The sequence below is a fragment of the Crocodylus siamensis genome, chromosome 4 (genome assembly GCF_052110815.1).
Source record: "Crocodylus siamensis isolate JL-2025a chromosome 4, ASM5211081v1, whole genome shotgun sequence".
In the NCBI taxonomy this organism is placed as follows: domain Eukaryota; kingdom Metazoa; phylum Chordata; order Crocodylia; family Crocodylidae; genus Crocodylus; species Crocodylus siamensis.
This window is the reverse complement of record NC_143398.1, coordinates 113,535,357-113,553,582: the sequence shown is the minus strand read 5'-3', so window position 1 is coordinate 113,553,582 and position 18,226 is coordinate 113,535,357. Positions and strand designations below refer to the sequence as shown.

General features: G+C 48.2%; 1 protein-coding gene across 1 annotated transcript in view; it reads right to left on the bottom strand.

Annotated features, from left to right (window-relative positions):
- The window catches only part of WNT5B (Wnt family member 5B), an 85,692-nt gene extending 79,913 nt beyond the window's left edge, over positions 1–5,779 (bottom strand). Inside the window, exon 1 of the mRNA XM_090043434.1 lies at positions 5,645–5,779. Within this exon, the coding sequence (XP_089899560.1) occupies positions 5,645–5,650 (6 nt within the window). The 5' untranslated portion in view covers positions 5,651–5,779. The remainder of the gene's footprint in view (positions 1–5,644) is intronic.
- Positions 5,780–18,226: the final 12,447 nt, after the last annotated feature.

Genomic DNA, 18,226 nt, shown 5'->3' with positions numbered 1-18,226 from the left:
CATGTGTCAACTCCAGACCCACGGACAGCACAAGGGACCAGGTCTCCGTAGGCCAGATCTGGCCTGCAGACTGAATCTCTGATCCTACTAATCTAGAGTAACATCTTTAGCTCTATTTTAGGAGTTTTGTAGTTGAGGTTGGAGCTAGCAGCATTAACCTGTATCCACTCAAGTAAAATAGGGTTCAGATGGTCCATGTTATCTAAAGCCTTATCTTTACTAGATCAGGATTAGTCTAACAGGTTTTCATATGAGCTCACTAATGTGCAAAAGCTTTTCCTTGCATATTGGGGACTAGAAACGATCATCATGTGTCAGAGTTATAGAATATAATCATAGAAAACAAGGGTTAGAAGGGACCTCGGGAGGTCATCTAGTCCCATCCCCTGCTCAAAGTAGGACCCTCCCCAACTATCTCATCCTAGCCAAGGCTTTGTCTACCCAGGTCTTAAAGAGCTCCAAAGATGGAGATTCCACAATCTCTCTGGATAACTTGTTCCAGTGCTTTAGTAAGATACTGAAAGATTACAGAGCCCAATCAAGAAATGCAGTTTTCTGGGGACACACAACTGATACCAAAGGAATTCATCCCATTAAAGAAAAAGAAAAGGTTAATGCATACATCTGGCACTGGCACTAACATGCATATGAGTACAGGTGTTAAAGCTCAAATAAAAGAGTCTTAGATATAGAGCATGGAATAATGAAATTCCCTGAATGCTTACATGGTACAATGTGCTGCATCTTGATATCGGATCTTAAAGCCTTATTTCAGACCCAAGGCTGTGTGGAGTCTGCAGTGGTGATTTCCAGTTAGTAAATTCCAAATCTTTCCAAACAAAAGACACAAAAAAGAAAATGTCCCTAAACAAAAAAAAGTGATATTGCACCAGGCCTGGAGCCTTCAGCCAGGCACAGTAGCTGGAACCCCTGGACTTACTACTTCTTTAAAATAAAAATATACAGTGTGATCCACTTTCTATGTTTAGTGAAAACCGAGGTTTCAGAGCATGGCATATCATATGTGACAGCCACAAAACAACTGATTTGCTCTTAAAAGCAACCTGCTGAGAGAGATACATTTGGCCTTGTGCTCTTTTTCACTATTCTAGGTATTGTACAAAGGAGGGCTGAAAGGTGTGGCTAACCAGAAACGAAACAGTCCCCAAAAGCTGGATTTTGTCCGTGTTCAAGGTATACTATAAAAGAGAACAACTGGGGATGGCATCACAACAGGCAAGAAACTAAAAGTTTAGGAATTAAGAGAGGAAGATATTTTTCCTCTGACTACTTAAATCAAACCAAAACCAATGTGTAAACACTCTTTACTTATAATCACTAGATCACTTTAGGAAAAAGATGTCTTTGTTAAAGATTCAAACATCTTATCTTCCATAGCCAGTCCCCTCCCCAATGGGCGCATCTGCACATTTGTCTATGTGCTTTACATACTGCGCATTTAGTTTAGCACTTGCTTAATAAAGTACTAACTAAATGTGCAGTAACTAGAGCTACTGCACAGTAGTGCCGGCACATAGTTATTTTGTGATGCTTACTGTGTACTAGCCTAATAACTGCATAGTTTTTAACTACCATACTACTGCACAGTTGCTATGTGTGAGTGTCTGGTCACAGATGACTGATAAACCTAAAATAGATGATCCTAACTGAATGTCAATCCTGAAAGGTCATATGATCAGCATTTTTTGAGTTTAGGATCTGAATTGGTTTCTCCCCCTGCTCATCCTGCTTGTGTAACTGAATTAGTCTTTCAATAAATACAGGTTTTCTACTGCTGCTCTAGATTCTTAGGCTAAGGTTTTTGAAAGCAACTAGTGTTTTTGAGTAAATAACTTCAGACGACTTAAAACAGCTTAATTTTCAGTAAGCAATGAGCACCTACCCTCTGAACATCAGGGCCTTTTAAAGTATCTCCAGTTGAACAGCCCAAAAGCAGAGGCACCCAAAATACCAGTCACTTCTTCACCTTGGCCTTAATTACCATTACTTCAAACACAACAGCATTAACCACGAGGCCACCGGGTTAGCTCAAAGAGCAACAGCCCCAGCCAAGATTCAAACTGTTCTCTCATGTGGTAGACCACAGTATTAATATATGACAACCAGGCATGCCCAGAAAGGCAGAGATCAGTCAGCTGTCTCCTGCCATGTTATGTAGGGCACTACTAGTTTGATCCTGAAGCCTTTGGCCAGCTGAATAAGGCCTACAGGGTTGGGCCAGCCTCTGAACTAACATTTTAAAGCAAATTCATGCTGTTCAACCCAACAGAGAACCATGAATTCCTCCCCTTCTCAGCTTCACTCTTCTCTCCCCTGCTTTTCAAAAGCTGAGGTGTATGTAAGGATTTTCTGAAGCAAATTAAAAACTACAGTGAACTCAGAGGAAATCAATTCCAAACAACGTGGAAAGAGAAAGAGGCATACAGTGGGAAATATCTGCCGAAGCCATCTCTGGTTTCTCACTGAACCTGAAAGAGAGACACTGTGCCTTTAAGGAGTGCCGTGGGGTCCCTCAGCATGCCTGGTCTCTGTTTGGGAACGATCAGAGTTCGAGCATAAACTACTGTGGATTGTAACTGGCAGACAGGAGGTTTTCTGAAACTTGCTGCATTGGGTCTATTCAGAGGCAATAAACAATTGGAGATAAGGGACCAGGGAACCCAAGAGCTGTTAAGGTTCCTCTTTGTACCACCAGGTTTAAAAATAAAACCTAGGAAGAGAGAGATGCAGCTTCCTAAAGTCCTAGAGAGAACACATGTCTAATGTACGCCTGCTGGAGAGAAGGATTGGGCAGCAAACCACGAACTCAAAGCAGCCAGGAAATGCTGCTGCAAGAGCCAGACCCACAGCTCAGCCGCAAAAGAACAGGTCGGCCTGGGATAGATGAGAGTGGCTGGGGAGTTAAATTTAGACAGGTAAACATATGCGGTGGCAAGGATCATGTACACACAGACCTAGCCATCCGCTCTTGCCAGGTACTGACAGGAGCACCCACAACAAAACCACAGAGGGGGCAGAAGCTGCAGCCCACAGCATCCTACAGGAGATTGTCCTGGGATGGGCAGGGGTAGAAAGACTAACAAACTGGGCATTTCTTCCCTGTTACACCTTCTGTCTAACCCCCTGTACAGGGTTTTCTCCTGAAGGAAAGGCTACTCATGAGAGCATGTGTGAAAGTGTGGGCTGAAGACAGCTGAAGGACTATGGCATACTAGGACAAAGTTAGGATGGGAGACTGCTGCAGGGAAGGTAGGAGAGCCAGGAAATGATGTTGGCAAATCAGTAGGTGGAGCTCTTCCTCCCACCTCATAATTCAGAAGCAGTACCCGAACGTGGTATTAAGCCCCTTCAGATTATGAGATGTAAAACCAAAAGCTTGGCTGCTTGAGGTACTTTTTCTAAAAGCAAGAACTCAAATACTTGCTGTTTTAGCCAAATTCCAGCTACAGTAAAACTATACTCTCCCAACTTAAATTTCCTTGCAATTTCAACCAGATATGGACTATTTTACTTCCTGACCTTCAGTAGTCAACATAGCAGTGCTATGAGCACCTTCAAAACGTGCCACATTTTATTGCTTCTGCAGATGAGTGATGTGAGCTTGACACATATATAGTTTGTAACATGCATCAGCTTTAGCATGTAAAGCAATCTGGAATAAAAGGTAATGCCTGAACATGAAATACCTGAGAGAACAGTTACTTTGTGAAATATGTGCTAAACAGTGACAATCTACTTCCCTCAACACCACTGCCCCTCCTCGCTTTACATGGAAAAATCCATATAAGCTTTACAGACTAAAGGCTAGAAGGGAGCCATTGGTTCGCTAAGTTTCACCTCTTATATGAGGGAGGCTGTAGACTTCTACCCAAATAATTTCCTAAAAGGCATCTTGTCTCAATCCAAAGGCATCAAGAGATGGATAATCCTTCACTTCCCTTGGTGGCTTGTCCGAATGGTTAACCACTCTGCTGTAAAAAAACGGACGACTCATTCCTCATTTGAGTTAGTCTAGCTTTTACTTTCAACCATACATCCTCCTTTTGCCTTTCTGTGATAAATTAAAGAGACCATTAAGTCTCATGAAAGTACTTAGACACCATAATCACATCACCTCTTCGCTGTCTTTTGAGAAAACGAGTTTCAAAATATGACTCAAGAGCACCCTAAAGTAGCAAATATAAATAAGTAAATGCATGCATACCTACAAAGCACAAACCAACCCATTAAAAAAACTCTTGTGACTTTTAGGCTAGTCTGCTGTTTTTGTGGGCCCAACCAAAGATTTTTCAATATCTGAAACTGGCAATAATGCTGTAAGTGAGACTGTAGTATCCTTTCAGCTATCATACTCTACATTGGAGTTCAGAACGGAAATGTCCTCTCATGAGTTATTCACACAGCACACGAGTCCAATCTGAGAAAGAAAGGGGAATGCAGGAACTGTGCAAAGCTAAGAAGAAAGAGTACAGCTCTAAAAAAAAGGCAGGAAGGGAACTCCTTTCCAGCAGAGAGGAATCTCTCACTGACACTCCTGGGCATAAAAACACAAGTGAGAAAAGGAGCCTGGGAGCACAGGAAATCCACAGATGGAGAGGGGCCAGCTTGCCTGTCCAACTCTGCCTCTGACTCCGAATTGGCAGCCGGACCTCATGCTTTTCCCTCCATATACTTGGCTAATTTCTCTAAAAGGAGAAAGACCTGACTAGTTACACCAGCTCCTGCCACACTCAGTGACTTATTCTGCATATTGACACAGGTTGGTGCAAAGAAATGCCACCGGGATTCCTTCAGCCCAGCCCTAACACTCTGCCCACAGACAGGGCAGTGCTATAAAAGGGAGCACTCTCTCTTCCCTTTCTCTCTCACAACCCGCCACTTTATTCAACCTTTCAGAGCTACAGTCAGACCTGAGTCTGCGTTTCTCTTTTCCGAAGGAGATGCACATGATTTCATGCCCCTTTTCAAATGCCACCTGCGTGTGTGTGTGTGACCAAGGACAGACTCCCTGGCCTCCATGGATGCCAGGCAGCTAACGGTGCAGCTGACAACCTGCAAGTCAGTTTAGATGGTGAGCATATGCCTGAAAGGAAGTGGGCAAAAAAGCAAGCCTTTGTGCACGTGGGCACGACAGCGCACCAGCCCAGGAAGATCACCAGGGAGAAGCTGCTGCCAGCACCCCTATGCACGCATGCCGGATGCGCCGAGGGGGCACCTGCCCCACTGGGCAGGGAAGAGCAGGTTGATGGCTGGTTGGCGGGCCCACCACTATGTGCCCCGTTACGACCATGTCTGCCCCAGCTCTCTCTGGCCCTGGATGGGCGCGGGGGGGAACTTGACCGAGTGCCCATGCATGGGAAGCGCAGGGGGCCGCAAAGCCGGGTGGAGGTGAGCCACTCGGGCCACTTGCCCACGTGGGGCTGGCCTGGGGCTTGGGGGCCAGAGAAGGAGCGGGCAAGAGCGCGGGGCGAGGGCGAGACATGCCCAGGCGCAGGCAGGCGGGCTGCCCCGGGCCCCCCACGCCTCTCTGAGGGCAGCGCCCGAGGGAGGGGTGCGGGGGCAGGGCTGGCACGCGTGCCCTTGCCTGCCCCTGCGGGGAGCGGCCCGACCCGCCGCCTCCTACCTGCATCCCGGCCCCGGGGCAGGTGTCGCGGCGCTGGGGGCGCGGGGCTGACGCTGGAGCCGGAGCCCGCCCGGCGCGGGGCAACTTTCGGCCGGAGTTGGCGGCGGCGGCGGCGAGTGCAACGGCCGGAGCGCGGCGAGCGGGTCCCTCCCGGCGCCTCCCGGCGCCTCCGCCCCGCCCCGCCCCGCCCCACCCGGCCCCCGCGCCCGCCCCCGGCCCGGCCCGGCCCGGCTCGGCTCGGCCCGGCCCCGGCCCCGGCCCCGGCCCCGGCCCGCTGCCTGCGGAGGCGCCGCCGAGCCGGCGGGACAGCGCTGCCCGGAGGGGCCGCGCCGCTTCCACAGGGCCGCCAGGGCACCCCTGGGAGCGCCCCCACCTCGGGGGGCAGTAGGGGCTTCCCCCCACCCCCGCTCCCCAGGGTCGCAGAGGATCCTCCCCCCGCCAGGGGTCACGAGGGGATCCCTCTGCTCTCCAGGGTCCTGAGGGGATTCCCCCCACCCCTCCAGGGCCGGGTTACCGCATGGGCGCCTGCCTGGGGCCCCAAGTGAAGAAGGGGCTCGCTTGTGCCTCATTGTGCAGGTTATAATTCTTGAGTGAAAAACAGGAATATAAATATACCGTATTAAGTAGGAGCCCACGAGTTTGTTTGCTGCACCACGAAAGGGTTACTCCGGCCCTGAGCATCCCAGTAACTTCCCAGGGCTGGCAGGCGCCTCATGGCACTGGCACCCCCAGGGCAGGACCTCTCGGCCCAGAGCACCCCGCTACTCGGGCGGGCAGAGTATAGGGTGAGGTACATGGGCTCCTGCACTGCACAGCAGACCAGAGACTGAGCAGGGGCTTGCGCCACCTTCTCCCCTGCAGTCATACTTCCTCACTGTCTCTGCCCTGCTGCTTCAGCCTAGCTAGAGTAGGGGGGGCAGGTGATCCCAGCAGCAGAGGTGGGTGTCAGGAAGCAGGGAAGCGTCCTGAGCCTGGAAGGTTGTGGACATCCTGACAACAGCACTCAGTAGGCTGGAACCACTGGGTGGGTATTGTGAATCCAGGCCATATGGCCCTGTGGTGTAGAAGATACTGGGTGCTGAGAGCATATGTCAGCACTAGTGGTCACACCTGCAGATCTTGCTAGACAGAACAGTATAAATCTTGACATTGGCAATCTGACGTTTGCGCTGAGCTCAGGAGCTTGAACTTTGGCGCATGTTTGATGCCTATCCATGGAGGCCGGGGAGTCTGAAGACAAAGGCAAGACACCCTTTCATGAGGCAAACCCTAGGTAGACAATACAGACAGGGCAGCAGGTGCAGAAAGGAAGGAGCAAACCACATGAGGCAGATGATTTGAGTATACCATGGCCTCTAGGAAAGGAGGAAGTACCAAGAATCAGACTCACAGCTCACGGATTCATGCTCAACAGTGCTGATAATCAGGCTTTGCATTACTAGGGGCTGTAAGGTTCACATGCAGGATCATATTCTGCTCTTATCATTTATACTTTTTGGAGTTGCTCCACTGGCTTTAGCAGAGCATCTCCAGACAGACACAGGTCTAACTGAGAACAACCTCTGGCCCCAGGCTCACTGTGTGCTGAGGACCTTCACATAAAGTTCATTAGAGGCAGGTCCTGTCAAACCAACATGGTGGCCTGGTGTTGTGGTGGATATAGTCTTTCTGGACTTTAGGAAGGCCTTCAACACCTCTTACCCCATTCTCAACAAAAAATTAGGCAACTGTGGTGTTGATGCCTACACAGTCAGATGGGTCACAAATTGGCTAGAGGGCCACACCCAGAGGGTCACACCCTGAGGGTCACAAATTGGCTAGAGGGTCTTTTTTGACCTGGAGGGATGTGGGCAGTGGGGTCCCCCAGGGCTCAGTCCTCGGGCCTGCACTGTTCAACATCTTCATCAGCAACTTGGACGAGGGGCTGAAAAGCACTTTGTTCAAGTTTGAGGATGACACCAAGATGTGGGGAGAAGTGGGCATGTTAGAAGGGAGGGAACAGGCTGCAACTAGATCTAGACAGGTCACAGGGGTGGGTGGATGAGAACAGGATGGGTTTCAATACTGACAAGTGCAAGGTGATGCACCTGGGGAGAAAGAACCAGCACCATACCTGCAGGCTGGGGAACTCCCTTCTCGTCAATGCAGAGGCAGAAAAGGATCTTGGAATCATTATCAATTCCAAAATGAACATGGGCTGCCAATGCAAGGATGTGGTCAGTAGAGCTAACTGCACCTTGTCGTGTATCCACAGATGCATCACAAGTGGGGCAAAGGAGATGATCCTCCCCCTCTATGAGACACTGGTCAGGCCACAGCTGGAGTATTGTGTCCAGTTCTGGGCGCCACACTTCAAGAGGGATGTGGACAACATGGAGAGGGTCCAGAGGAGGGCCACTCGCATGATCAGGGGGCAGCAGGGAGACCCTACAAGGAGAGGCTATGAGACCTTAACCTGTTCAGCCTCCACAAGAGAAGGCTGAGAGGGGAACTGGTGGCCATCTATAAACTTACTAGGGGGGACCAGCAGGGAATATGAGAGACCCTGTTTCCCTGAACACTACAAGGAGTAACTAGGATTAACAGCCATAAATTGACTGAGAGTAGATTCAGGCTGGACATCAGGAAGCACTACTTCACTGTCAGGGCGGCTAGGATTTGAAACCAACTTCCAAGGGAAGTGGAGCTCACTCCTACCCTTGGGGTCTTCAAAAGGAAGGTAGATAATCACCTTGCTGGGGTTGTTTGACCCCAGCACTCTTTCCTGCCCATGGCAGGGGATTGGACTTGATGATCTGCTCAGGCCCCTTCCAACCCTACCAACTATGAAACTATGAAACTATAACTGTCCAGTAGGAGCAGGATTAAATTCCCAGCCTTTGAATTCAGAGGCATCTGCACACCAATACACTAATTCCAGGCTTTGTGTTGGCTTTGAGGCCTCCAGTGTCAAGGGTCCAGCTCCTAAGTGCAGCAGGATGTGAAAGGGCCCACACACGAGCATAAAGATGGAAGGGGTGCACTAGAGTCTACTCTTACTTACACCACAGTGGATTTATACCAGGATTTAAGTTGACTCGTTGGAAAATCTCTAGCTGTACACCACTGTAAATAAACTCAGGGTCTGGCTTAGCCAGCATAGTTTGAGGCACACACCCAGACATTAGTAGCTGGTTTCAAACAGCTTTGAGCCTGTGTTCTTGTCCAGAGTGGAAATATTCATCTGGGCATTTTTAAAGTAACAGGTAAATGCCTGAATACAGGATATCCAGTAAAAAATAATTGAAGGTTTTGGCCCTCTTAATTTACGACCAAATAATCCAGTGTTTCCTATCACTGCAGTCATTAGCGATACCTTCTTTCAGTGTGAGCCTGGGAGAGGAGAGGTGCGGCTGGAAATAAATAGCAAGGCAGTATTTTTGGTAGGAAATAAGGAACCATTGTCCTCAGCACTTTATAACTAGAAACATAATAGCTGTTATAGCAAACACCAGCTAATTAGAGGGGAAAAGCAGCCTCAAAATTGCACTCATTGGAGTGAGTGTTGGGTGCCAGCTTTTCTCACCCTGAGGTAAATGTGTTTTATGAGATGGGATGTTGTTCTGTCTGCAGAACTTTAACTGTTGAGCCTCCAGACCCCAAATAGTAGCACACAGGGCATTTTGTTCGCTCACACACACAGGAACCAGCTCCAAGGAATCTTTCTTTGGAGGGGAGGCCATTTCACAGCTGCAAGATATTGTAATTTGCACCACATTACTTGGGTTGCTACTTAGCTTGTTATGCTGTCTTCCCAGCCCAAACTAAGGATAACCAGGCACACCTAGTTGTTAGGGGTTAATGGGCCAATGCTTCACCAGTGATGCCACAACTATGTAGTGAGGCCAATGTACTGAGTAAGGATTACTAGTAAGGATGGGGCTGCTTCAAGTCTCTGGAGGCTGCAGTACATCTGGCTACCACAGGGGACTTCTGGGGCTGAACATGAGGAGAGATGTAATTAATTAGCCACATTAGTCTGAAGTAGAAGGCAAGTTGGATTTGTGCCTTATAAACTAACTATAAATTAGTTTATAAGGTGCAAATCTACCTTGCCTTCTACTAGCAGTAGAAGGCACAGAGCTGGGAGCATCGTCTGTTATAGGGCTAGCAGCAGAGGCAGAATATTGGGGTGAGGTACACAGGTTTCTGCACTACACAGCAGAGAGAGGAGACAGACAGAGAGAGTATGGGGCTCTTGACACCTTCTTCCCTACATGCTCTTGCTCCCTGTCTTTGCTCCTGTTGCTTTAGCTCTAGCTAGCATAAGGAAGGGTGTGATCCTGGCAGCAGAAGTGAGTTCTGACCCTGGAGGGTTGTGTACAAGTATCAGGGGCACACCAGAGCAGTTCTGCAACCTAGAGAGCAGCAGTGCAGGAAGCAGTGCTAGCTGCCATGCTGACCACAGTGGTGCAGTCAGCTATTTTTGCTCCCCTTTTATCAAAGGCAGCACCTGGGCAGCACCTGGTCACCCCACTTCAGTTATGCTACTGATGCTTACATCCAAACAACCAAGTGCTGAGTAGCCAGGGTAGTCCACAGACCCAAGGCCCACTCTAGACCTTTGGAACTGGAAGGAGCAAAGCCACCTTGGTTTGGTACTACAGACCAGCTAATTAGTTTAGTTGAGAGGCAGGACTAATTTGTACATGCACAGTAGAACAGCATCTCAGCAGAATGCTGTCTGGTGCTGTGAAAACTTTCAGTGGGTTGGCCACCCCCAACATTACGTGCTTTTGTGACACATGTGGTATTTCCATGGCCCACCATTGAGAACTGCTGTTATAGTGAACTGCAGTTAGAAGCTTTGTGTGTGGCTTTTAAAAATGCAAGACTGATTTTTCAAAGCTGGGACAGAACTTGCACTTGAGGGACTCTGGGGAGGCTGTGACACAGCCCAAAAATTCAGGACTGTCATAGAAGACTTGGACTCTTGATCACTGTATACGTTTCAAGACTGAGGGTGTTGGCTGGGAAAGAATTCAGGGCTGAGGGAGGCTGGATGCAAAGAGGAAAGGTTCTTAACCTGGAAAGAAGAGTGTGGGAGGGAGCTAGTTCTGACCTAGTGCAGGGCTAGAGAGAGCTGATGAGGAGGTTTGTGGAGGTTTGGAGCTAACAGAGGAGTGAACTAAGCTGGTAAATTTGAGTGCAGAGAAATGGAGTCAGGCAGCAGAAAAATGTGGATAAATTAATGAGGGACTTATGTGGGGTGGGGGAAAGAGGGGGGGAATGACCAAAGAATACATACTATTTTCTTCTGCTCTGCCCTTTACTGTAAAATGTCCCTGTTTTTCTTTCTGAAAGAGGAGAGCAGAGGAGATCTCTTTTTCTCCCCATTGCCCTACAAAGCTTTCTCTATCCCTCACCACAATGCTTCTCCAAAACACCCCTGGATATACCATCCTAGTTCTTGTGCTTTAAAAATACTTCCCAGCCTGCAGGGAAGAGGGCCACGTAGTCACTGGAGCCACATAGGATAAACTGAACATCAGCTGACACTTCTGTAAGATTCCCTGAAGAACTTGTCTTAGTTTACCACCCCCTGAAACTCAAAACGGAGACACACAGACCAAGTCCTGTTTGGTTTAAAAAATAGCATTGGCCCAAACAGCCTAGATTAGACTTTACCCCATGATTACAGTCTGGGATGTGACTGTAATGATGACAAGTTATGGTGACAGTGACGTAGCAGCTCATGTATCAGCTGGCACAGCAGCCTGCTGCATCTGATTATTTGCAGTAGGTAAGTTAACACTTAAAAGAACCCAACAGTATAAGATTGCCAGTTCTGTCTTCTTCTCCCAAACCATAACATTCTTGATCTTTCCACACCTACCTTTCTCTTCCACCAAGAGAATGCATGCCAGCTCAACCAGATGACTGACTTCAGCCACTGCAAAGCAGAGATAAGGAGGCCATGCATCGGAGCAATCTGTCTTTAGCAAGAGAAAAATGACAGAATGAGAACATGTGGTAAAAGAAAGAGACCTCTGAAAAGTATTCAGCATACATGCCCTTCTGTTTAGGAGGAAGAAATGTATATCATTTACTAGCCTGTAAATTCCAAGATGCTGGAAAAAGGGAGATCCAGACTTTATCAGAGAGTAAAAGCAACATGGCTGCCTTTTCCCTGTAGCAAGAGGAAGGCCCAGAGTGGCATTTTTGTGACTCTGAATCTCTTATTTCTTGGCAAGCTCCTACCATCAATATTGAGTCTATCCCATCCACTGTCCCCTTTCCACCCGATCTCTTTTCTTCCCAGCAGGTAGGACAACCTCAAAGTTAGACTCCAGCCTAGTCAAAGATTCTGGTCAATATTTTGCTGCTCATTTTGGGACAAATACTTCATTCTTTACTTACAACCCCAAGCAGAAGACAGGTTAAGTTAAAAAGACACTGATTTTTCCAGCAGCATTGATGTAAGCCTAGATGGGACTTACAGAAAAGGGGGATGAAAAAGGTAAGTCCAGCTCCCTGCCAAAGCAGAACATGCTTCAGACAAGATACCTGATCTAACCTGCCTCCTTGGTGTTAAAACCTTGAATGACCCAACACCTGTGTTCTTTACCTGCCCCTGCAAATGCCTAGGAAGCCATCTATTCTCAGCTGTTATTCACATGGGAGCCAGCCAGTTTTCCTGAGGCTTAATGCTCACGGCTTGGGAATTTGTGGTGCCCCACAACAGGAAATATAGACTAAATATCTGAAACATTTCCTAATGTTGATATCTTTTAAGCTGTCTCCCCAGAGACACAGCGGACGCTTTGTTCCTTGAATCACTGCAGCAGGACTGGACAGAGCACTGGGGAATATACTGTTGGGAACATTCCTGCACTGGTCCCTAGGGAAACGTGTGCAAATGAATTTGCTAATTGCAATCCTTTCTAGCTCTAACTGCTAGATGTAGCACACCAAAATGTAACACTAATTGACAAAATATGGTCTCCCCTACTGTCAGCTCTACAAGGTTTCTTGCCAAACACCACCCAGAGGTGGTAATGTCTGTCCTGGAGTCTGGAGGGCACTGCTGTAAAGATGGAGAGGCAGAAAGATGGCTGCACAGGGCAGGCAGAACCTGCCATTTTGGGTCTCAGATACACTGTACACTTTGCCTACCATTTTAAATTGGCTCAAAGTTCATCTGGATGCATGTTAGCTGTATCCCCTCTCCCTCTTCCACTTTCAAATAGCAACTGGCCTTCACTGGGACAGACCATGAAGGGTCTCAGCAACCTTCAAGAGATCTCTGCAGCTGGATCCTTATAACACTGTTTCCAGACATGGAAGTTTTTCATTTTCCTCCTGTGAGCAATGTGCTACTTTGCTTCTAGGAGGGTTCCCAGGATCTGGGAGATATTTTTATGAGTTGAGTTGTTCCTACTGAAGCTCAGGTTGGACACCTGCCAGGAGCTAGAGAATTGTGGCTATTTTGCGTAACACTTTACAGTCAGGGCTAGATGAAGGCACAGCTGATAATATTTGCTCATGTTCATGTCTTCATTGAGAGATGGCTTGTTTACATTTACCAGCTGTAAGGCCTGTGGCCCATCTGCTTTGTTCCCATCCAGCAGTTACAGGAAAAGGGCAGCTGCGGGAAGCACACTTGGGCTCCACAGGCCACTTGGCTGCATTTTTGACCACCCTGATTCAGGGATTGCCATGAGGACAAAGGATCAGACCCTGTCCCTCTGTCTCCCCTCCTCTGCTTAATCATTAAACAAAAGGGAAACACCATTGTTAATGACTAAACTCCTAGAAAATGGGGCCCTTAGAAGTCTTCTGAAGAGAGCTAAGATGAAAAAGAAACCCCGGTAGCTAGGGAGGTCATGACTGTAGATGGGTGGCTTCTGGGCACTGACCTCCCACACAGCATATAGTAGCAGAACAGACCAAGTTCATGCCATCCAGTTCTGGAGTTTTGTCATGAGACAGCCCTCTCCATGCCAATGACAATGTTCAGCTGGTTAAAACTGACTGTTTCTCTGCCAACCCAGACAGGAAACTGCAAGTCATATGACAGCCAAAGTACAATAAGCAAGACTAGGAATTTTCCAGGTAGCCCTGCAGGGCCAGTGCAGAGCAACGACAGAGGGGTGGGTGGACATGGGCAAAGAGTTGTCCATACACTATGAGCTAGTGTTTTCTCCCCTTTTTACTTCAATTGATGCTTGAGCCCAAATACTTGGGAAGAAGCACTTGGCAGGCTGGGTTGGGCCCATCTCAGATGTCAGCACACAAAGATCTTGAGCACCCTAAGGGGTACAATTATTTAGATAGCTTTTTGCCAGGGGTCAAAACTCTAAGTGTAAAAGAGGTGTGGAGACAGAGATGCTTGTGCTTCTCTTTGAACAGTGCCCCCCACATCATATGCTAGAAAAGACAACTCAGAGTAGTCCTTCTCCTCCGTATACAAAGAACAATTGTGGGTGATAGGATTGACCATATTGGACAAGTCCTAAGATACCAAACAGGTCCGGTATCCTGTTTATACACTGATGCTTCTAAGGAAGGTCTATGAATGCTGCAGCAGGCAAAGGTGGGGTAATCTACTCTGTCATCCTGATCTTGCCTACTTAAAGATTGGCTTTACTATCTGGGTTAAATATTCTCTCCAAAAATACCAAAAATCTGTCATCCTTAATTAAGAGAGTACTGAGTATTCTTTTTAATTATTTACATGTCTAATTTTTTTTGAATTCTACTGAATTATTAGCCTCAATGACTTCCTGTGCACCTTACTTCAGCAGCAAAGGTGGAGGTTAATACTACAACTGTTAAGTTCCTGCCATCTCCAGAGTCACTGCATGGGTGTTGCCTATGTAATATTGAAGATTACATCAATATGACTGATGGGATTCTAGTTAGTGGGGAAGTGGGATGCTAGTGAGCAGATGAAAGTTCAATGAAGTCTTTAATATGAGAACACATGGGAAGCCAACAATTATTTATAAGAGATGGAAAAGCCCCAATTCTCCCTCTGCATTGAAATAGGCTAAATGGACCTGGAACCTCATCAATCTGCACAGCTGTATTTAGAGAAGACATGCACATAGAGTGCTCTTTTCCAAATTATTTTAACAGCAAAAGCAACAACAAGAGACTGTACATTATAAAATCTAGGCAGAAAACGCTGACTTTACCACTCAACTCTAATTTTCCTTATTTGGTTCCCTTCTCGTTTTCTTTTTCTCTCTTCTCTCCTTTTAAGCAGGTACAGAAAAATGAAATGTTCTCTTATAATTTACTTTTTAAAAGAAGAAACACCTTTTGCTGCATTTTGTCATGGATCCAATTTTGCATTAACCTACTGCAATAAAATAAATATACAAAATTGATGAAGGGTCATCAGGACTTGGGTTGGTTATAAAGCTGACTAGCACAAATGGACACACTCAGTTTGGAGTGAGGTGGTTAACTGGGTTCTTAAAAGGTATCTGCTGGGCAAATTGCAATCAGTCTGAGGATGTGCTTCAAGAAGCTTGTACCTGAGGTGTACCTTAAGCAGGAAGCAATTATAGTGATTACGCACAGAGATGAATGTCAGGAGATTTTAATTCTTCTGTCAGCTCTGCCATAGACTGTTTGTATAGTCACAGGTTCTATATGAAGTGGAGGTTCCTTGTCACTGGGGATTTCCCAACTAGTTGGTTAAGCTGGTTTGAAGCCCTGAGCAATACCAAGCAGTCTAGTAGGGGCCAGAGTCTGGGCCCTATCATTTATTTATATCATTTAAGAATAATTGATCAATCCGCCAGGTTGCTGCAGGCTCTGCACAGAGCTGGCGCTTGCACCTATATGTTCTATCACTGTGATCCTCTTCCTCCCTCCCCCATTCCTTCTTTTTATTTATTAACTCTTGTCCTTGCCTCTATCATGCAAGATTTTTGGAGCATGGGCCAAGCCCTAAAATATGTTCAGACAGCTTCCAGCACAATGAGTCTCCAAGTTACTTGAGGCCTCTGGGAATTACTATACTGTAAGTATAATAACTAATAAGCAGGGATCCTGGATTTCCATTTCCCACGGAAAAACAGAAAACCACGGACAATTGCAGGGGGCAGTTTTAGCAGAGAAACCCGTGGATTCCCTGCTTTTGCAAACAGCTCTGCAGGCTGGTTGAGCTCCAGTCTGCAAGAGCTGTTTGCAAACAGGGTGGGAAACCCCCAGCCATGCCTGGAGGGGGAAGGGCAGGGCCTGAGGCTCTTAGTCAGCCACAGCTCTGCTTAGCTCAGCTTTACTTTTTGCTTCTGGAGCCTGAGGTAAGTGGGGCCTTCAGGGGGCTGAGGGCCTCTCTGGCAAGGCTGGGGGGGTTGCAGGTCATGGCTGGGGGCACCAGCAGGGCTGGCAGATGCCAGGAACTGGCCCCACCCCCACCCGAACAGGAAGAGCAATGGGGAAGCCAACTTCATGCTGCTTCTGCTGCAGCTGCCTGCTGTTGGGGGCAGGGTGCTGCAGCCTTGGGTCCCTGGCCCCATAGCCCTGGCAGCTGGGGACCCCTTCCAGCAGGGCCAGGGGCTGTGGGTTGGGGCAAGAGGCACGAATAGGGTGGAGGGCTGTTGTGGGAGCAGTGACAGGCACCAGCAGGGCTTGGATGGCTTTGGGGGCAAGTGAGGGGCACCAGAAGGGCTGCAGGAGGCATTGGGGGTGAGTGAGGGGTGTCAGCAGGTGTGGGGGGGCTTTTAATTTTAATAACGGATTTTGGGGGTTTTATCAGAGAATTTGCAATTTTTTTTGTCATAGAATTTGTGATTTTATCAGAGAAAGCCAGGATCCCTGCTAATAAGTATAATAATCAATGGCTCAGTGTCTAGCTGGCAGCCAGTATTAAGTGGGGTGTCCCAGGGGTTGGTCTTGGAGCCAGTTTTGTTTAATATCTTCATTAATGATCTGGAAGATGTGGTGGAGTATACCCTCAGCAAGTTTGCAGATGACACCAAGCTGTGGGGTATAGTAGGTACACTAGAGGGTAGGGCTGGGGTTCAGAGTGACTTAGATAAATTGGAGGATTCGACCAAAGGAAATCTCATGAGGTTCAACAAGGACAAGTGCAAAGTCCTGCACTTACAACAGAAAAATCCCATGCACCACTACAGGCTGGGGGCTGACTGGCTTAACAGCAGTTCTGCAGAAAAGGACCTGGGGGTTACAGTGGACAATAAGCTGAATACAAGCCATCAGTGTACTCTTTTTGCCAGAAGGCTAATGGTACTCCCATTGCACTGGTGAGGCCATATCTGGAGTACTATGTCCAGTTTAGGGCCCCCCACTATAGAAAGGATGTGGACAAGTTGGAGAGAATCCAGCAGAGAGCAATAAAAATGGTCTGGGGGTTGGGCCATGTCCTTATGAGGACAGCCTGAGGGAACTGGGTTTATTTAGTTTGGAGAAAAGAAGACTGAGTGGGGATTTGATAGCAGGCTTTAACTACCTTAAGGGTTGTTTCAAAGAGGATGGACCTAGACTGTTCTCAGTGGTGGCAGATGACCAGAGATCCAGGTTTTCCATTTCCCACAGAAAAATGTACATGGCCGCCAGGCAGCCTGGAGAACAGTTCCCACAGGTAAGCTGGGGGGTGGGGATTGAAGCCCCCATAGGGAGGGAAGTGGGGAGGGAATGATTAGGCTGGGTTGGGGTTGAGGTTGGGGTTGGGATTGGGGCTGGAGCAGCTACTGCTGCCCAGCTGGGTGGGTGCATGGGGCTCGGGGCCCAGGTCTGGAATGCGCAGCTGCAGGGCCCCAGTGGGGAGCGGGATGGAGCTGCAGGTGGACAGGGGGGCTGGGTCCCCACTCCTGCGCACACTGCCAGGGGGGACAGGCAGGGCACATGCCCCCCAGATCTGTGCATGGAGTGAGGAGTAGGGACGGGGGCAGGGGCACGCTACCCACTGTGGGTTCAGGCTCCCTGCCCTGCTGCCTTCCCCTGGGGCTGCCACAGCCCAGTGGGCAGGACCTGGCATGGCAACGCAGAGCAGGGCATGGTGGGGAAGTTCCTTGCTAGGCTTCGTGCTCTGCTCTGCTGCAGCAGCTGCTGCTTCCTATGGATGGCAGCTGGGTCTTGGGTGCTGCTGCAGAGGGTAGGGAGCTGTGGACCCAGAACCCTGACTCCATAGCCCTGGCAGCTGAGAGTCCCCTCTGGCAGGTTTGGGGGGGGCAAGGCACTGTGGGTGTGGTGCAGGGCTGTAGGGATGTGGGTGGGGAGCAAGGGACCTGGACTTGCATCCTGGTGAGTGAAGGGGGCAGGGGGAGCTCTGATTTTTTCATGGTAAAAAAACCCATGCTCAAATGCCAAAATGTATTTTATTATAATGATTGAGACACTGATAGGCTTCCAAATTGCTTTACAATTGTAAATATATCAATAAAACATTGTGTTCAACTGATACCTATTTATGTAGTGGTGTTTCATTTTCATTGAGGGTTTTGGGGGTTTTATCAGAGAATTTGTGAGGATGGTGGGGTTTTTTAGAGAATTTGCTATTTTTAAACAGAGAAAACCAGGATTCCTGCAGATGACAGAACAAGAAGCAATAGTCTCAAGGTTGGA